Source organism: Peromyscus maniculatus, chromosome 9 (assembly GCF_049852395.1).
Source record: "Peromyscus maniculatus bairdii isolate BWxNUB_F1_BW_parent chromosome 9, HU_Pman_BW_mat_3.1, whole genome shotgun sequence".
Lineage (NCBI taxonomy): Eukaryota > Metazoa > Chordata > Mammalia > Rodentia > Cricetidae > Peromyscus > Peromyscus maniculatus.
In genome coordinates this window covers 11,512,743-11,533,942 of record NC_134860.1, presented here as the reverse complement: position 1 = coordinate 11,533,942, position 21,200 = coordinate 11,512,743, and the positions used below count along the sequence as shown (strand labels likewise).

The following is a 21,200-nucleotide window of genomic DNA, read 5'->3' as shown; positions in this document are numbered from 1 at the left end:
CTGGAATTACAGGCCGCTTTCATGCCCACTGGCATTACCTGCTTCCTATGGATGCAAACTCTGGTCCTTAGGCTGGGCAGTAGTTCCTAACCACTGAGCCCACTCCCTGGCCCCTGAACTCCCCTCTAGTATTACCACTGAAGGACCAAGGAAGGCCTTCACACAACAATCTTTGGCCCCATGGGTGCACCAGACATCACCGAGGCACTCCAAACCACATTCTAAACAGGAGTTGCTCGGCCAAGTCCAGCTTCTCAAGCTGGAGTTTCTTCAGACACTCTGCCTTCTTTGAACATAATTGAACCTCCCAATACTCAGCTTAAGCTGGGGCTCATCTTCTGTATTTCTACACATAAAATAAATCATCTAACCCAAAAAAAAATCTGTATCTACAGTGTATAGGACAAAGGAAGATTTCAAAGCCCATTAACTCACAGAGATAGTGTGTTACTGGGAGAATATGGGCTGTATAATTAAAACAATTTAAATCCGATTAGAAAGAGACAGTGGGCCTTACTGCCTGCCGCCATCTCACTAATGCAAAGAAAACCAATATCTCGCAGGTTTTTAAAATTTCTATAAAACTGTGAATTAGAACACGCTTTACCCACTGATCCACATTGCTGATAAGATGAGAAGAGACCGGTCTTGAAGTGAAGGCTCTGTACGGAGCTCCGGTGGGTGTGCCTGGTGGCCAAGGCCCGTAAGTGAAAGGCCACACGACCCAAATGTGAGGGCATCCTCTGGAGATCCCAGTCTCAGAGCTACTGATGCCCAGCTCCCGAGTCCTCCACTGAGTCACAGAGCCCTGTGTCTGCTGAGGGAGAACTGCCAAGGTACGGAGAAAGACCAAGTGACAGCTGATGGCCCCGACAGGGAGATGGAGGAGGCAGAGATGGGGGCACCCAGAGCAAAGCTGTGCATTTCACTCTGAAATGGGGGGCACATCTGCGGCTGTGATGAAGGAGAAGGGGTAGCCTCATTAGTCACACAGCGACAGAGAGCCAAGGAACGATGCCATGTGACCAGCTCTACCCTCGGCATCCAGCTCTCCAGCATGAAAAACAGCCACTGACTGGCTAGTCCTACCCACTGCCAGGACAGCCAGGAAGCTCCTCATACAAGGGCCGGGCTGTCCAGGCCTGTTCCAGCAGGCTTGCTAGGTGAAGCCTGGATTCTGACACTGAGCCTGTTGTACCCACACCTGCCAGGCACAGTTTCTGGTGACAGGTCCAACCCCTCAGAGACACGTGGATAGGGAATGAATGGCCGTGTACTGTGTGCATGCAAAGGATATTCCCTCAGACTCTCAAAACCCTTCTTCAAAGTAAGACACGGGAATTCCGCTTCACAAACTTTGAACCGAGGCTCCAAATCTAAGGGAACATGCAATGAATCATAGAGCTGCGAGAGGCAGAGGAGGGATCCCGCTCAGCCAAACACTGTCTGGTGTCAAGGGCCACTCAGGAGCCTCATACCACCCTCCCCTTCCCACAGCCCTCCATGAGCGTACACCAAACGACGTCTGTGGGAGGATCGGGTATGAGGCAAGAGCCAGCTGCTACCTCTGAGGTCCTGACTCCAGCAACGCCACCTGATGCCACGGAGAAACTGAAGCAGAAGGCCCTCCTAGAGCAGCCTCTTTTAGGTCCAGGAACACTTGGAGGACATGATTCCCACACCCTGAGAAGCCCCTGTCCTGGCGCCTCCCACTGGATCTTTCTCCCAGGCCTGGCAGAATTCAGGTCTCAAGACTCTGGTGGCCCACATAGATCCACTCGGCTCACTCTGACCTGCTGCCGTGGTGCGGAGCCGCATATATAGGTGGATCAGGCAACACCTCACCTCTGTTCACCAAGAACAGCACCAAGCTGCTGCCTAAACCTGGAGCATCTGGGAAGAGAATCTCAAGCCGTTGGCCAGCACTGGTGAGCTAGTGAGTTCCTTCTCTTTCTTCACTCAGATGGACAATCCAAGAGGCACCACACATGGCTCCCTGGAGGGCCACTGTGGCAAAGTACCCCAGTTGCCTATGACAGTGATCAGCTCCACCCATGCCTGGCTTTCTCTCCCACCCTGCTCACACTACCCATTCCATAGAGCATGTGCCACAGACCACCTGAGCCTTTATCTCTGGCTCTGGTACGAGTGGAGAAAGGCCCCAGGCTGTGATGTCATATGCAACGAAGATTCCCTTGTTGGAAGCCAATACCATCTCCACAGGAGGCATAGTACAGAGACTCGGAGAGCAGCCCAGTAAGACAGACGAGGAGAGTGTCCCTAAGGCGGAAAGGAGATGGAACTGGGGCTAGCGCACCTACTACTACTAGACGGATAAATCTGTAGCCAGTGAGCATTCCTAGAATAGCCTACGGCCTGCTTCTCCCCTCTCTCCATGGGGGACCAGGCAGCTGTAGGCATCCGAGGTGGGAGATAGCCACTATGGTGGGCACTGGCCCTACAGAAATCCCGGGACCCACCCAGCACTGGAGACTTAACTCGGGGCTATGGGAATGCTAAGCATTCTACTGCTGAGCCACATCCCTAGCCCTCTACCTTTTGAAACAGTCGCACTATGTTGTCTAGCTGACCTTGAACTTGGCAGTCCTCATGCCTCAGCCTCGTGAGTAGCTTGGATTACTAGCCCTCTGGCCTCCTCCTCTGGTGGCACATGTCACTCTCTTGACTGGCTTTGCTACGTTTGCCATATCCTGCTCTGTGGCTGTAGTGCATGGGGCAGACAGCCAGGAGAACCTGGCCCTAATCACTACCGGACATGGTATGTCCCTGAGAGCGGGATCTGTAGGCTGGAAGCTGCCCTGGCCTCTTACTGGCCAGAGAGACTTCTTTCTAGACCATGACACCTTCTTTCTGTGTTCATCTGATCTGTTATAGTTAAACACAGTTAACTAGACACATAGTTAGTGGGGGGAGGCATCCCCGCAACAAGGCAGCCTCTTTGGTCCCTGCAGTAGTCCATTGTCCTGGGCTTCTCAGCAGCCCTGGAAGTAATCCCAAGACTAGCCCTGGGCAGTATCCTCGGGATCACAAGGACAAGCAGAGGCAAGATCTAATCTCTCAGGGCTCCTCTTTATCCCTTGGAATCTGCAGGGAGCTACCAGGATGGACCCATTCAGGGGAGAAGAACAGAGGTAGGAAAGAGTCACTCAGATGGGAAGGCCAAAGTCAGGGCCAAAAGCAAGGGTTGCAGTTGCAATATGAAGTGAGAAACGAGAATGTGAGGCCAAGACCCAGCGCCCTGTCCTGAAAATGGATCTGCACTTCACATTAGCTTCATGGCACAAGGCAGGTCCTAGCATATGGGGTTCCTAAGGGAGCCCACGTAGCAGTGAGCGTTTGGACTGTCTGCTGTTAGAACTGGGATTTGGAGAGGGTAGGTGATCCCACCCATACAGGGCTCTTTGGGATCCGAGCTCTTAGGTGGGTGCCCATGCCCTATACTTTCCTCCCTGCCCCCACTCCAACCCCACTGCTCAGCTGACTGTGCTCCAAATGACCCTCGCAACGACTCCCGGCCCACACGCTAGCACCATGTCTCTGCTCCCAAGGCCATCTTTATCTGCCCACCTCCAGTGTCCCAGCATCTGTGTTTCCCTAACTGCCAGCCCTGCCTACCCCAAAAGAGGTCTCCCGGCAGCACATCTGGGTCCCCTAGAGCCCACGGAGAAGAGACATCCCGCAGCCAGGGGCATCCCAGGACTCTGCATCTGCTCCCCTTTAACTCGACATGGCCCATGCCCAGTGCCCAGTCAGAGAAATGCCATGCTGCACACCACTTCAGGTGAGGCCACATTGCTGCTCCATGGGCCCACCAGCACCTCTTTTCCTTCGGTGCTCTGCCCAGTTCTGCTGTACCCCCTCTTAACGCTCAGCCAAAGCCTGGCCAGTAAGAAAAGCATTCATTGCACACCTCCAACACACCAGTTGATCTGGGAGGGACTGGCTAGTCCCTTGCTGTACAAACTGCAGTCATAAGACCCTGAGGAGGTTTATGGTAAATAATCCCCCACAATCCCCTTCCTCCCATGAAAAGAGACCACCCATGAGAGCGCAGCAGGCTGAGCTTAGCAGACATCAGCCTGCAGCAGCCAGGGTGATGCCAAGAAGGAGACCCATCCAGGGGATATCAGGGCAAGAATTGGAAGATGAATACATTTTGAGGCCCTGAATCCAGCCATGCCAGAAGATCACAGTCTCTGGCCTCTTCAGTTGTACAGCCTATTAAACATCCCTCTTTGCCCAGCCAGGCTGAGGGCTCCTGACCCCTGCAATGCAAGGATGACTGAGGGGATGTTTTCAGATCCCTGTCAAATTGCATGGAATAAAGGGGGGAGGACTCCACCCAGTCCAGGAAGCCAAGGCTTAGTTACCTGTTCCACAATCCTGATAGGTGCTCAGCAGCATGTCACTAATTTGGCTCCCTTGGGAATGGTGTTTCTGGGGCAATGACCCTCCCCAAACTCAATCATCACTAGGTTATGAGCACATCTGCAGGTGTTCAGCAAGCTTACCTGGTCCCACAAGTGCACAAATGCATGTGTGCAGGCCCAGGTGTGTATGCATTAGAGACAGAGCCACAAAGACACAGACAACAGACATGTGGTCCGTCTCTGCAGATGCCAGGGCCTAGAGCCCTGTGAATCCTGGGTGTGGAGTTCATGGTGCTGGTGCTCAGAGACATCAAAGGCACTCTGAAGGAGTTGACAGTCACCATGTGAAATACAAACAAGAGGACAGAGCAGTGGCAATGAGGTAGCTCCAGCCCTGGAGAGGGAGAAGCACTCTCCAATGAAGCCTCCTGAAGAGTAGAAGACACATGGTCCAAGGTCCAGGGTATGCAGGTGGATCCAGGGAACAGCAAGAAACAAACCAGACACTCAACTGGGGACAGACCATCTGGCCTTGAATGCCAAGGCGCTATACTGAAGTGGCAGGAACTGTAAGCCTAGTCAGACAAAGATGTCAGGAAGATGTCTGGGATATGGGCATGTCCGTGCCAACAGTGTTCCAGAAGAGAGGCCACCCTGCCCCCAGAGCTCCTAGGAACATTCGACGGTGCCCATCAGTGGGTGCCCATCATATCACAGACCTCACTGTCTTCTCTTTAATGGTGCTAATGTCTCGGCAGGAGCTAAGCAGATTATCACAGCAGACTGCAGGCCCAGCTGTGCGCAGGCAGCCTTCTCCTGGGGGAGTTCTGATCATGAACCACTCTGACACCTCAGTCCTGCTCCCCAGAAGCTGAGAGGAGGGTGGCACCGGTAGCTGACTTTACCTTTGAATGGGAGCACAGCTCCTCAGCTCCTGGAGCACCCAGTGGGGGAGGCACTGGTGGGAGCTTGTGGGCAGTGACCCACCACACTCGCAGCTGCCAGGCTGGCTGGACCCAGATATGCAGCTGATCTTCCCCAGCCTAAGCTCTGTCTCCTAACCTAAGAGGGATGGACAGAACAGTGCCAGCCACATGGCACATGTAGAGGCTGGAGCTTCTTGGCTTAGGGGACTCCAAAGCCTACCAAAAGGTCCCTAGGCTGAAGAGGAGAATGAAGTCCAGCTCCTGGCACACAGGCCCACACAGCAGTACCCTCTCTGCCTATACAAGCTCAATGCAGTATGCCGGGGCCATAAACTTTCTCAGTCCAGTCCGTGAGGGTCAGCATCATCTCCATGGTGCTTTGTCCTTTCTGTGGGGCCTCGTGAAGCTCCCGGGTCAGCAATCAGCTGCTGCCAGAGCCTGGAAAGACAAAACCAGCTCCCATATTCTCTCTCCCATCTTCAGATCTGGAAGGAAGGACCCCTACAAATGGACCTTAGACAGCAGTTGTCCGTGACAGCAAGCTTCCAGGATGCATGAGCCACATACCACAGGTCCCCAAGGGGTTCTGAGCATCAAGGCAGGACCACAAGCAGAAACTTGCAGAGGCTGTAGTGAGGACATGTCTGTGTGGCCTGTCACCCATGCAGGGACCTTTACCGAGCACCCAACCAGGAATCTTGGAATACTTAGCACTAAATGAGACAGGCAGTTCACCAATACGCTGTACAACTCAATAAACAACTTAAGTCAGGGAGACAAGCATGCCAAGGAGAAAAAGAACGCTTGGACAGAGAACTCCCCATCCCCACACTGACAGGCCCACACTTGAAGAGCTAAGAGGCGTCCTTTCAGGGAGATAAGAGTTGAGGCACAGCTCAAGTGAGGTGTCCATCATTCAAGAGGCCTTTTTTGTTGTAAACAGTGTATGTGCAAAGATCCTGGGGTAGATGCATGCTTGGCCTGTTGGAGGGACAGGAAAAGGTCAATGTGGCCACAGTCAAGAGTTATGACAAGGGAGAAAGTAGTCAAGTCAGCCTTGGCCAAGGTATCTAGGGCTTGCTGGCCCCAGTAAGGGGTCTGTATTTTATTCTTACGACAATGAGAAACTGTTGAAAGGTTTCTGCGGGAGAGGTGATCAGATTGGTTTTTCAGATAAGTCTAGCTGCTGCATGGGCCCTGGGCTAGAGGCTAGGACAAAGAGAGTGAGCACTGAAGACATGCCCGCAGAACCCAGGCTAGGGCTGGAGCGATGGGATGAGAACAGGAGAGCAGGATAAACGCAGGGGCTGGGCAGGGGCATGGCAGAAGAAGGTGCTAAGCAGGGAAGAGCAGAGCAGGCTGGGTCAGGCCAGGTTCCAAGCCTTTGCTCTCTGGCCAATGCCCTGTGCCGCCTGGAGTTGTCCTGAGACACTCACTGCACATAACAAAAAGAAAGCATTTAATTTGGAGCTCAGAGTTCCATGACCCATCACGGCAGGGAGCATGGCAGCAGGCTGGGAGGCATGGTGCTGAAGCTGTAGCTGAGAGCTTATATTTTGATCCAAAATCAGGAGGCAGAGAGAGCTAAGTAGGAACGGTGTGAGCTTTTGAAACCACAAAGCCCATCTATCCTGGATAACACACCTCCTCCTCCAACAAGACCACACCTCCTAATCCTTCCCAAACAGTTCCACCAACTAGGAACCAAGTATTCAAACACATGAGCCTATGAGGGCCATTCCCTTTCAAACCACTTCACTAGTCCACTGCCCACCATATCCTTTTCCACGGTAAGATTTTGGATAGGCTCCAAGTGCTATTTGGAAATGTCCATGAGGCTCTACAATGAAGGAAAAGCAATTAAGTCCCAGGCCTTGCAGACTTGCACCCTGTGATTCCATGGAATACACATGCGACCATAAAGGGACAGAAGCAGCCCCAGACTCTGCTGGCTGCAACATCACTTGGTTCCTGGTGTGTTTCGAACTCATACTGGTGCAACCCTGTATTCTGCAGTGCTCTGGTCAGTGACCACAGCGGCAGGGCCTGGACACAGCTTGCAGAGAATTCCCATTCCCTTGGCCAGTGAAGGCAACAGAGGGTCCCCGGAGGGTTAGCTTGAAGTTGGGAAGGAGAACCTATGCTCTGGAAGGCAAGAGTGAGGTTAATCAAGGTTGAAACTAACTGGGCGCTAAACAGTCAGTGTACAATCCACTCTTAGAGCTAAGTTAGCAACTGCAAACACCCCAGATGGGGGTGTCCAGTGCGTCTCCCTTCCTTAAGAGGTCCCAAGACCTGAAAACTAGAGACTCAGCCACAGCCACAGCAGGAGGAGACAACAGGAACCAACACCCATTCAGGCGTCATCATTGTCAATGGGGTGTCCAAAAAGCCAGGGGTCATCCCATCCCTCTGCAGTGGTCAGGTGACATCAGGGGAACAATAACCGTGGCTGGTCTTTCCTTGGTAACAGAAATAGACCAGTTCTCCATGGCCAATACTTCATTTGGTTCTTACGACAACCCATTAACAAAGGTACCATTACCGGCCATTTCATATGCAAAAGCTGAGACTCAGCAAGTTAAGTCCTCTGACAAGGCACATCAGGACTACTGGGTGCTAAGAGGGACATTGAAAAAGAGCATGTCAGCGAAAGATATGCGGGTAATACTAAAGGGCCAGGGTCTGAGCCAGAAAACCTGAAAAGGATCACAGTAACGGCCTTTAGACATTCAAAGGCCATGGCAAAAAGACAACCTCGGGATAAACTTGGGTCAGAAATGTGCGTTACCCATTCCTGAGGGACACAGATCATCCACTCCAAAGACGTTCTGCACCAAATGTCTCGTTTGAGAGACTCAGGCACCAAGGCCCTGGGAGGGCAGAGATGTCTGGGGCTGCTGTCACAACATGCCACAGACTGCATGTCTTAAGCAGCACAGATGTTTCCTCACAACTCTGGAGGCTCAAAGCCTAAGGTCGTGCCAGCATAATGTGTTCTGAGAGGGCCCTTTTCCTGGCTGGTCGATAGCCACCTCTCATCAGATCCTTACAAAGCAGAGAGACTCTCGACTCTAGGGCCTCTTCTTACAAGGCACCGTGAGACACACCCAGCCCAGAGCCCAGAGAGGCACCAGCATACAGCCTTTTCCAGCCAGACAGAAGAAAGTGTGTGACCCCAGGCCAGTAAGATCCTGAGGGTCACCCTCTGCAATGAGCAAGAGGCCACCACAGGAAGCTGAGAGCGGGAGTCGGGCCAGAGAGAGGAAGCCCTGTTCCCAGATGCTGAGGTGAGGCCCAGAGAGGAAAGTGACCTTTACAAGACCAGCCAGCCAACTGGTCCGAGTTGGTATCTCAGGCTTTCACTGTGGTGACAGGACACCTGGCAGAAACCAGCTGAGGGAAGAAATATTTTCTTTGGTTCATCATTTCAGATTTTCAGTTCATAGTCTCATGGCTCTGTTTCTCCTGGAGCTGCGCATGGTAAGGTGGAGCATGCTAGAAGGCACTGTGTGGAAGAGCTAAGTGGCTCATCCCGAGGCAGGCAGGAGAAAGAGAGCTGGGACAAAATATGCATCCGCAATGACCCATCTCCCCCCACTGAGTCCCGTCTCCTGCTTCACACCATCTCCCACGGACACCAGGCTCCTGTGCCTCCGTCTGCACTTAGGATCCCAGCTCTCAGGATTCGTTCACTTCCCAAAAGACCACACACTGACAACCAAGCACCACCTATGAGTCGGGGGGTGCGGGGAAGGTCAGATACAAGGCTTTTTTTTTTTTTTAACATTCAAGATTCAGACCCAGACCTACCTCCAAATGCCAAACAGACCCCTATCTGCCCATAGTCAGCTCCTATGGGGGCTGGGTCAGCCAGGCCCATACCAGCCACTCTGCACTCTGAGTGAATACGGCTACAGTAAGATTAAAATATCAAGCAATGATAGGTCACCAGTGCCCAGAGCCCAGGCCTGCACAGATGGCTCCGGACTGCCTCCATATGAGCCACCATGTCAGCACTGACCTCCCTCCCTATTCTCCCAAGACACCCAGGAAGGCTGAAGTTCAATTTCAAGTCACAAGCCTCAGCCACTAGATAACGGGGCAGAGGCTGCAGCCCACAAGGACAGTACAGGGCAAGGCCTAGGGCTGATTTGGGGACCACGACAACACTCTTTCTTTCTCTACCCAGCATCTGCCCAGTGTCTACCCCAGCCTAGGCCTTCAGTACATTTCCTAACCACCCCATAGCTGGCCTCGGCATCATCACCCCGTTGGCAGTGAGGAAAGCTGAGGGAAACAGCCAGTGTCATAGCTGAGCATGGATGGCAGCCTCAGTCCACCTGAAGGAGCGCTCCCTGGCAGCTCCCAGGCTACTGTCTATTCTTGGACGGGGTACAAGAGCCAGGCAGGGTACAGCTGTGAGCAGGTGCAGGGCAGGTGGAGCTGCCTCTGCAGGTGCTGGCTGCCTCTGTGGGGTCTGGCAACAACAATGTGAGGGCAGCCAACTGGAAAGGCAGGACCGGCCATGGCCAGTGTCCTTGATGTAGCTGAGGACGTGAGGGCCAGCGGGGCATCATCACGGGCTTCACCCCCTAGGAACCTGCCCCACCCACAGCCCACAAACATGAGAAAGGGCTTGTTGACCACTCCCAGCCACCAGCCTGTGCTTCTGGACACAGGGAAAGTGTCCTGAAGGTCTTTCCACCGCCTATGAAATCAGAAACTGTTTAGAGATGGAAAAGGGGGACCCCGAGAACAGGACACTGACAAGCTGTCGGAGAGGCTGGCACCCCCAGAGAAAAGGCTGTCACCAGCCAGCAGCAGGTTAATGTTAATTGTCAACTTGACAGAATCTGGAATCACTAGGGAGACGGGCCTCTGGGCATGACTGTGAGGGTTGATTTGATTCTGCTAATTGATGTAGGGAAAGCCTTTTCAGTTGTGGGCGGGACTTGTGCTATGTGAGTGAGCGAGCGAGCATGTGTTGCTCTCTCCTGTCAGCAGAGCACGTGACCAGCTCCCTCAAGCTCCTGCCCCCGCGGCCTCCCCACCAGGATGGACTGTCAACTGTGAGCCAGAATCGCCCTTTGCCCCATAAGGTGATTTTGTCACTATTACATCACAGCAACATGGAAAGAAGGGACAGGCCCGAGGGCTGAGGCTGCAGGAAGTCCAGGACAGGTGTGTCACTGCTGGTGTCCCCACTGGTGACCAGGCCCGGAACAGGGTCGTTTTTGTTTGTTTTATCTTATTGTTAGATAAAACTCTGCAGTTATTATATTCACATACCTTGAGGAATGATTAGATACAGCTAATCACACAATGCATCACCCAAAAATGTTTGCATTAGAACACTTAGCCTTTCGCGAGAATACAATGGAACACCACTAACTATACTCCTCGCCCTGTACAGCAGATCTCGTGAGCTTACTCCTCTTATTCAATTATATCTCTTTACACCAGCATCTTCTCCATCTCCTCCAACTAGCCCAGCCTCTCACGGGCATGGCCCTGGGCAGAAAACTCAAAAGAAGTCACATCTAAGTACTGGATTAAACGACATTTTTGTTTGTTTGCTTGTTTGTTTGTTTGTTTGTTTGAAGACAGGGTTTCCCTGTGTAGCTTTGGAGCCTATCCTGGAACTCGCTCTGTAGCCCAGGCTGGCCTCGAATTCATCAAGATCCGTCTGCCTCTGCCTCCTGAGTGCTGGGATTAAAGGTGTCCGCCGCCACCGCCCAGCCCAGAATCAACACTATTCTCTAGAGAACTGGGTTAGCCAGCCTTGTCACAGTTACAAAAGCCTGACATGAAGAGCTTATAAGGAGCAGGGTTTCCTAGGGTCTGCAGCTGGCACTGTCGCTTTCAGGGCTGGGGTGAGGCAGAGCATCACGGTAGGCGCACAGGGTGCGGCTCCACGGCTCACCTCCTGGCCATGAAGTCAAAGAGAGAGAAAGAAGGGGGGACCCAGTTCTCTCTTTGGGAGCACTCTCAAGCACTGAAGATATCCCACTTGATCCCCCTTTTACAGGTTCCACCAGGCCCCAGAAGCACCGGGCACTTGGGGACATTCCATGCACAAACCGTTAACAGGGGAGTGACTGAGGGAAGACAACAATGTGGAAGGAACAAAGTCTGGGTCCTGACCTGGCAGCTACAAGATCCGTAACTGTCTCTCCGCCCTGCCTGCAGGCTGTGGCTGCGAGGACTGAGGGACAGCCATACAGACCTCCAAGAGAATCCCTGAGAAATGGCCCCAGTGTCATTGTGGGAGTTGGAGGATGTCCGAACAGTGCGGACTCAGCAGTGGACACGGCGTGGAGAGCCTCACTAGACTGTGGCCGCCTACTGCATACCTGGCGTAAGACACCCTCTGGTGCGCTGTCAGGTAAGCTCCACCTGCCGATCTGGAGAGCAGAGCAGGGAAAGGTAGAAACTATGAGATCTAACCCCAAACAGGAGGAGAGGGATGGGGCATGCACATAGCCTATAAGATTAGAAAGGGTATGGACTCACATGTGTGCATTTAGATGTGCGTGTTCACAGGAATGCTGGCATGTATGTGTGTACACATGCAGTGACATGATCCCAGGGATCAGTGGAGAAGAACCCCAAAGCCTGAGAGGAAGCCAGGGAGGGGATTACACAGTTCCTGGTACCTAGCCAGAGTCTAACAAGGAACCTCGTGCGTGTGCCGTCTTCCCACACATCTTCGGGGTTGAAGCATCACTGGCGACGGTGCCGAGGGGCCAGGAAGAGCATCGCTCTCTCTCCAGCCCAGGGTACCAAAGCAAGACTGACCACAGCCAGGGCTTTAAGGGCACACGTGAGGAGGCTGGGAGCTGGAGGATGAGCCTCTGGGAAAGAGACTCCCTGGGTAGGAAAGGAGGCTGGGACTCACAGTTTCCTCCGTGCACTTCCTTATGTACAAGCAGCTTCCAGGCCCAGAAGAGGAGCCATCTGCCATCCCAGAGCACAGGTGACTCTGTGGAGGCCCCACAGGCCCACACGGGGACACCTGTAGAACGCGCCTGTGGAATGAAAACCCAGCCAGGCATCCCAAGCTAGTCAAGCCAGCCTGGATGAGACTAGGGACACAGCAAGACAGCAGGAAGCAGAAACCTCATGAAATGGAAAGAGAGCCCAGAGTGACAATGTGCTCTGGCCGGAGCAGGCACGCAGAGGCTGCGCAACAGTAGCCCACACAGACCTCGGCGTCCTGGTCACCGGAACTGTGACTGTGCCGGCTACACGGAGAATACAGACCACTGATAGAGTGACGTTTTCAAATCAGCTAACCTTAAAATAGGAATGCTGCCCTTGATTACCCCTGGGAGAGAGAGGCAGGGTCAGATGGTACTTCATGAAAAGGACCTGGCTCACTGCTGGGAGTTCTGGAGAAGAATCTTGGGGCCCAGAGCGGAGGAAGAGGCAGCACTGGGAAGTGGAAAGGACACAAATCTGTCCCGGGGCAGCCGTAAGGTACCATCCATGCCGACACCTGGGCCCTAGCCCAGTGAGTCCACGTCTGGCTCGGGACCTGCAGAGTTATCAAAGGACAAGTGGGCGCCGCTTCAACCCACCAAACAGGAGGTAAAAAGTGTTTGATTTCCAGGAGAACACGAACACAGCTGAGTGACGCGATGGAGGCAGTGGATGGACCCAGACACTCCTTCTTGATGGCGTGAATGTCACACTCACTCAGAGCCCCTGGCAATGTCCTCGGTATCCTGAAGAAGATGCCCTCAGGGATGCCAGGATGTGGCCTCAGTGAATCCTTTAATTCTGAGCAGAAGTAAAAGAGGAAGCCGTGGTTGGGGCCCTCTAGTGTGGCACCCACCACCAGTGTGGCAGGGTGCCCACCAGGAAGGAGAGGGGGTGAGTCTGCCTGACCTTCGGAGTGGCCATCTACAAGCTTCCTGTATCTTTTCAATCACACTTCTTCATTCTGTCAACAATCAACTACACTTAGGGAATTTTAGCTATTTTGGTTTTTGTTGTTGTTGTTGTTTTATGTGGTATTGAGCATGGGGCTCAGGGCCTCACAATAGGTGACCACTCTGCCATACCACCACTCTTGACTTGGTCTCCCCCACACCACCTCTTCTCTCTTGAAACAAGGTCTCAGTAGCCCAGGCTGGCACTAAACTCACTTTGTAGCTGAGGGTAAGCTTAGCCTTCTACCCTACCTCCCGAGGGCTCGAACGGCGGGTGAGCATCACCACACCGGGTTTGTGTGGTGCCGAGGGTCAAAGCCGGGGCTCTGCGCCTGCGAGACAAGCGCTCTATGGACCGTCTGCATCCCCAGCCCTTTAACCTTATCTTTTTCTTGCGCTTCCGGTGGCTAAAGAACAGCATCTTGTGTACTTTGCCTTCCTCTGCCGCTCCCTTAAACCGTTATCCTCCCTTGATGTGACAGATACATCTACCGCCGATCCACTAACTCGCATCCTCTACTCACAGCAAAAGATAATTCTGTAAAAGGAGACTCGCGTGCAGCCAGCTCTTTTATGCATTTACATAATCTTCTGCTTGAGCAAGCGCTGAAAAACAGTTGACTTTTTCAACAAATTAGTATCTTTTCTCATATTGGTCTTGTAGAGCATGTTAATGCAAACTTCAACCGTCCAGGATGCAACATTTTAGAGCCTTAACTGTCCCGTGTTGTTTATTCATTTCAGAACCTCATAAAGCACATATCCGACATACTATCCTAAAAGACAGTGTTTGTAAGGAGTTTGTAAGATGATTCCGAGGAAATCATAGGTATAAATCTTAGAGCCAGCACATCCATCCAAGGAGAGTTTCTTGTTTTCTTCAGAAATATTTAAGTATGCATATCTCCACATAAATGACTCCATTTCTTTTTTTAAAAAAGTGTATGTCGGAAAACACATGCAGGCACTAGAAATAATGTTTACAATTAGTTCATGGAGGTTTCATGAAAAAGCCAATAATATGGAGCACAAAACAGATGAGAGCCCTCTTCCTTTGTAAATACAGAGGGAGAAAAAGACAGAAGGAAATAATGCCGTGAGGCTCGGGAGGGTTTCCCTCTGCTTCTTGTTCTCCACACCTTCCACGTTTTATATAATAAGCATGCATTGGCCTCTTTCTTTTTTACATTTTAAAAGTAACCCATGTTCCTTGTAGCCATGCATTCCTTTTATAACTGGGTGGGGGGGAGTAGTAAAAGCTGAAAATGAAAAGGTCATTTAGGGTCTTCTCTCAAGGAATACACCAGCTTAAGAAATTATGTAGCTGAAATACCAATAGCCTTAAGAGACATTGAGGAAAAGTCATAGCTGGGTCGGAGCATAGGGAGGGAATTACTGTTTACTCAACACCAACCTCGGGCCTTATGCAGGCAATTTATACAGGTCTCATCTCATTTAATCCTCCCAATAATCCCAGGAGGCAGCTACTGCAATTATTCCCTTTTAACAGATCCAGAAAGAGGAGCTCGGCACAGAGCCAAGACTCCCCCAGCTCATGCAATGAGGGAGGCAGGCTCTCATCTCTGGGCTCCAGCAACCAGGCCTCCATCCCTGGGTCGTGGTGTCGCCCCTCAAATTTAAACAAGGCAGCATCTCTCTAACCCCAGGCCCCTTGGGACACACTGGACACTTGTCCTCTCTGTGATAAAGACTGAGTTCCAGCATGCCCTTGCTCTCCATTCCCCAAATAATATCCTCTGCAGTAAGTGTCCAAGCTGAGGAGAAAAGGCTGGGATAGCTACCCAGCAAGAGACAGCCTCTGGGCAGACAAGTACCCCATAGAACAAGCAAGAAAGGAGACCCAATGAGCTGAATACTTGCTCCACAAGCATTAGGCCAAGGGGAGGAGGCTGCTAAGCAATGCTCAGCTTTTCCCAAGGCCTCCATTGATAGCTCCTCCCTTTCCTTGTAGGCACCCAGGAGCTAAGCAAGGCCATGGGATAGATAACAAGGTGGATGTCAGCCCATGCCACTCCCAAGGGTGAAAGTGCATGCCAGCTTTAACCAGCAACAGCACCTGTCCAGTGTTTCTATGCCTAAAAACCACTGATCCTCATCATCTCACTCCCTCATTCCAGATGTGCAGAAATACTCCCATACCCTTCTGAGACTGTCAATCTGCCATCCTTGGAGATAGAGATATTTTTCCAGTTACACAAGGCAAGTAACAACCGATTTAAAAAAAAAAAAAAAAGTCTGAACCAGTGAAAGGCCCTGGTTGGAGCCTTTACTGCCAGGACAAAGTTGCATTTGGGGCTTGAAGGTCAAATGGTACATAGCTACGCTTTGTTTGTTCTTTAAATTGTCCCATTGGCTGACAAGTTCAAAACCAAATATGAAAGAAGCCAAGTATGGTGATGGAGTAAGGATCACCTATAGTCCCAGCATTCAGGAGGGACTGACTCAGGCAAGAGGAAAGCCTGAGCTACAGAGCAAAGCCCTGCCTCAAACTAGGAAATATGTGTGTGTGTGTGTGTGTGTGTGTGTGTGTGTGTGTGTGTGTATACATATATATATATGTGTGTGTGTGTGTATACTTTATATATATGTATGTATGTATATATATACACTTTACACTGAAGAGCAGATTCAGGGCTTTGCTTTAAATGATAGATACATGTACAATACTAGGACTTTTCCCGCCAACAAGGCACAAGTCAACTGAAGCTGTGTGACAGCTGCTCCTCTGAACAAAGATGACCTCTCCAGGGACAGTTCATCCACGTGTGTGCATCCTGCCTCGGGTTATAACCCTATGTACGATCAGCACCTTCTGTCCCTGGAGTACGGCTGCTGGAGATGGCTGTGCTTCATTCCAGGGCACAGTGAATGAGCAAAGGAAGCCTTGTACTATGGAGAGAGTTGTCAGAAGCAACAACCATAGAGGCATGCCAATCTGATATGGGCCAGTGGCAGAGGCCCCAAGGAACCATGATGCCAGCACACAAAAGAAGTCTGGGGTCAGAGGGCATCTGGAGACAGACGGTGGGATGAGGCCACACAAGAAGGACAGGGACACCCCCATGCCTCTCTTTCAAAGGACAGAAGCTAACAGACATCTGCAATACTGGAAGCAGGCGCTCTCACTATTTTATGTGTGTGAATATTTTGCCTGCACAGATGTAAGTACGCCACATTTGTGCAGGAACCAGCAGAGGCCAGAAGGGGGTGTCAGACACCTCTGGGACTGAAGTTACAGGCAGTTGTGAGCCACTAGACAGGTGTTAGGAATCAAGCCAGGCTCCTCTTCAAGAGTGGGAAGTGTTATTGACCACTGAACCACATCACCAGCCCCAGGAGCATCAGCCACCAACACCACCACAAATCAGCACTTGGGACTGGAGACCTGGACAATTAAAACATCCTTCATCCTTCAAGGCTTACAGTGGGGCAGTCCCAAGGGCTGACCACCCTCTCCATCCTTTGCTGTACCTAAAACCAGGAGGCTGGCCAACACGCATGAAGATCCCAGCACTAGCTACAGACTACATCCATCACTGACTCACCTCATCCTTTAAGATACCAGGGAACTGGCGGACAGTGTGTAACCCCACGGGGACAGGGAGACCCTGGGCCCAGCAAGCCCAAGGAGAGACTGACAGACAGCATAGCTCTCAGTCACTTCCTCCCTGCCACGTAGCCCTGCCAGTTCTGGGAAGAAGTCCCTGCGTGCTGTGCTTCCAGCTGTACCCTTGTGGCACTTCAGGGCACTGGCACCACAGTGGAGCCCTGCTTGTGGTAAACAAGACAACGAGGAAAGGGAAAGAGCATGGTTGAGCAGACGGCAGGGCCTTGACCAGGAATCAACAACAGGAGAGAAGTGGGGAGGGGGGGCGCTTGAAGAGCAGCCAGCCAAATAGGAGTGGAGGGAATACACAAGGATGCATCCGAAGACGACAGACATCTGCCAGTGCTGAAAGCAGCAGTTTCCACTCTTTTATGCGTTGCGTGTGCTTTGCCTGCACTCTACAAGTACACTCCACGAGTGCAGGTGCCAGGGGAAGCCAGCAAAGGGTGATGGCCTCACTGGCTGCCCACCTGTTGCCCCTGCCTCGGAGTCCCAGCCAGACAGCTGCAGGGAAATACTGCTGCACCGGTCCGGCTAAGATTTTCCTGCCATTAGAGCTAGTCCAGCTCCTCTCTTTTCCTGAGCAAACAGCGCCCACCTCCGGCCCAGGCGACAACAACGCTTCCTAGGCCCGCAGCGCTGGCCCCGGCAAAGAAACCGGCTGCTCCACACACAGTGGAGCAAAGAACAGAGAAGCCAGGCTGAGGACCCGCGGGGCAGACGCACCAAAGCCCCACAGGATGTGCAAACGCGCCAGCCAGGCTGTGCGACAGCCAGTGCTTATAAGATGAGCTCCGTGCGCCGAGCTCCTGTGGGCTGCAGGCCACGAGAAGCTTCTGGGGAGGTGCACGCGACAACGGCACGAAGACACACCCACCCACAAACACGCGAGAAACAAAGACAACCCTGAGCTCCACGCCTGCTCAGCGGCGGCGGCGTGGAGCACACACGCGCATCCACCCAGCGTGAAAAGAAGCCGCACATTCCTGCGAGGAGGAGACCTGATTGCAGCGCATAGAGACTTTTCGCTTGCTCTGACAGCACGGAGCCGCCCTACCTTGCTAAGCCTGGGAGGACACACCACCATCACACCTGGCATAGCAGCAGGCCGACTAGGAGACTCTGTACAACCGACTGGGTAGCAACCCTGCCTGGACCCATTGCTACATGGCCTCACTGGCTGCAGCCCAGTGACTCATGCATGGGCTTAGTGGCCACTCACCTTCCTGCACCGCCTGGAACGGGTTATTGGCCTCGATGACCTTGATGGAGTAAGTGATCTTCTCACTCTGCAGGATGTCATCATTGAGGCTCAGGTCCGATACAGCCAACTGGAACACCCTGTCGTCCTTGGCTGCGTTCTCCTCAAAGATGGCACCTGAGAGAGAAGAGGGGTCAAGACCAGGCCTGGAGAGGAACCCTCCTCCCCACCTTACTTCCAGCCTGGGGTCAGGGCACTGCCCGGACCTCTAGGTACCAAGTGGTAGGAGGACTGAGCTAGGATTTTGTTTTTGTTTATAATGCTTTTTTGAAACAGGTTCTCCTTCTGTAGCCACAGCCGGACTTGAATTCATGGTGATCCTCCTGCCTCAGCCTTCCCAAGTAGTGAGATTACAGGCATGAGCCACCAGTCTTAGTTCAGGATTCTGTTTTGACTGGGTAGTTTAAAGATCTCCCAGCATAACTCAAACAGGATATGCTCCCCTCCCCCACATCACACAAGTGCACACAACATGAGTTACACATGCTTATCCTTCGTGCTACCACCAGGTCACATGGGCTTCACAACCAAAGCATCACATGTCCCAGCCATGTCCCATACAGAAGATGTGGCAAGCTGAGGTGCCTCCCACTCAAATAAATGCACCTGACATGGTCCCATAAATCCCATCCCAGGAGCCAAAGTGAATTCTCCAAGAGGACAATGTCCTCCAGCCCAATCCCAGGATGGAGTGATGACTCCTTTTTCCTTTACATTCCATGCTGAATGCAGAAGTGAGAAGATGTCCACAGTTGGCTCTCCTGCACAAGCGTTTTTTCTTTAGGCATAAGGCATTGATAGCCAGCATCTGGATGGTCAAGATGCTGCATGGCCTCATGCCTCTGCTCTTGTCTCTCACTTCCTCTTCCTGTATGTATGGAGGGGTGGGGCTGTATCCTAAACCCCTAAACATTATGATCTAGCCGTACTGAGAGTCCCAGAAGAAACCACTCTTCAACGGTCCTTCTAGAAGCAAGGACAGCTCTTCCGGAGCTCCGGTCGACCTGACGCTTTCACTGACCCTGCGCTTACAGCGGAGATCAGTTGGACTGCTGCTTTGGGGTCCTCACCCCCAGGCCCCTTGCCAAGCGCCAAGGGTCGCCAAGGTCCTATTGCTTGGCCTTGTAATTGCCCTGGAGCTGAGAGCTGGGTAAAAGGGCTCAGCTCCCGGATTCCTCACTACACTGGAGCCGCAATGCTGACCGGGAGACCCACGCCGGCTCCTGGGCGGGAAGCAGGTTTGGATCCTGGCCCCGACCCCGGAGGGGAGCGCTGCAGCCCTTGGAGTAGGAACTCGGTGCCTCACCACCCTTTCCTCTTTCTGCCCCGCGGGTAACATCAACCACGTTTTCTCACTCCTCCCAACCCCCAGTTTGTCCCTGTTCGCTGGTCTTTCCCAACTTCCGGAAAGGCGACTGCGGAGGGGCTCCCCCAAAGCGGCAGCTGACAGCCCCCCCCCAAACCGGGCCCAACTTCATTCTGCTCCTAACTCCCGATCGATCGCTACCCCTCCTCTGATCGTCCTTTGCTCTTCATCTCCTTCCTCCCCATCCATCTCTTCCTGCTCAGCACCCCCCAACCCACGGCCCACGCTCCTTCCCTCCACCCCTACCACCCAGAATGTACGCTGGCCCCAAGACTTAGATCAGGCAGAAACTCTGGAACTGTCCAGGATTGAGCTGCAGTTGCCACAACCAGATACACACACACACCCCCACACCGAGAGCTAAGCAGACACACACCGGGGAAACAGGCAAGCACTGTGTCCACTCTAACAGGCTGGCAGAACGCGGTAGTCGCACTAACACACGCTCAGATGGCCCCACACACCCTAACGCCCTCTCACAGTGACACCAACACTGTGCCAGGTGCACACACACTGGCACGCTGACAGCACCCATCCACAGTCACACATGGTTCCGCTTTGGCCTCTTTGATCTTGCCCTGCCAACTTAGCTAGCCCCCTGCTCGGTCCGTCCCTGGCCCCAGTGCTCAGGCTGTGCCGAAGGGCCCAGCCTGCCGATGGCCCCGCCAGGGACTCGCATCTCGACAAGCGTCTATCCCCGGGTTCCCTGCAGCCGCGGCCCTAAGTGTCGGCAGAGGCCGCGGGGCCCCGCGCACTGGCAGGAGCCCCGGGGAGCAGCGAGGTGCCCGCAGGAGCGCCGAGCGGCGGGAGCACAGCTCCTCCGCGGGGCGGCGCGGGCCTTCGGGGGACCACTGCATGCCGAGCCCCTCGGCCCGGGGAACCGACAAGTTTGGACGCCGCGCATCACCGTCTCTATTGGGGGCCCCCGCCCAGCCTCGGCCCGTCCGCCCTCCGAGCTCACCGATGTGGATGATGGAGTCGGCCCGCACCGTAACGCACTGGCATATCCAGGGAAGAAGCCACAGCGTCAGCGCTTCCATGTCCCCCGGGCGCGCGGCTCATCCGCCCGGGCCCGGGGCGAGGCCGAGGGCAGCGCGGAGCGGGGAGGCGCGGGTCCCGGTGCAGTCCCGGGCCGCTCCCCGGGAGAGCCGAGCCCGCCCGTGCGTCTTCCCCCGTGCTCCCGCCCCTGCGCCCTGCGCCCGCCCCAGCCCAGCCCAGCCCAGTGCTCTCGGGCTCCCGCGCCGGCTCTGGTTGCGGTTGCGGCGGCGCTCGCAGCCCAAGCCCAGGCCGGCGCGGCGGGGGCGGCCCGCGGCTGTGGCGGCGGCGCTTCCAGCGACTCGAGCGGCTCTGGGGGCGGCAGAGGCAGAGGCAGAGGCGGCGGCGGCGGCCCGGCCCGAGCGGCGGCTCCGGGCTGGCTGTGTGTCTGAGCCTTAGCAAGGAGCGAACTGCGGAGGACGCCCCCTCCCCTCCCCCTCCCCCTCGGCGGCGCTCCCCCTCCCCTCCCGCCCGCCTCCCTCCCCTCCGCCCTCCTCTCCACCACGTGACTGCGGAGCCTTAGCCTCGCCGCGCGCCGCTCGCCGGCTCGGTGTTTGGAGGGGGCGCCCGGTGCTCCGCTCTCCCGGCCGGGGGATGCTCCGAGGCCGGCACCGCGGTGGAGACCTGGCCTGTCTGCGACGAGCAGAGGCTTGGCC

At 53.8% G+C, this 21,200-nt stretch overlaps 1 protein-coding gene across 2 annotated transcripts in view; it reads right to left on the bottom strand.

Moving 5' to 3' along the window:
- Grid1 (glutamate ionotropic receptor delta type subunit 1) overlaps window positions 1-20,674 on the bottom strand; it is a 721,704-nt gene extending 701,030 nt beyond the window's left edge. For both annotated transcript variants that reach the window (XM_015995614.3, XM_006976687.4), the window contains exons 1-2: window positions 20,471-20,674; window positions 18,105-18,260 (exon numbers count right to left, since the gene is read on the bottom strand). In XM_015995614.3, the coding sequence (XP_015851100.1) occupies window positions 18,105-18,260; window positions 20,471-20,549 (235 nt within the window). In that variant the 5' untranslated portion in view covers window positions 20,550-20,674. The remainder of the gene's footprint in view (window positions 1-18,104; window positions 18,261-20,470) is intronic.
- Window positions 20,675-21,200: the final 526 nt, after the last annotated feature.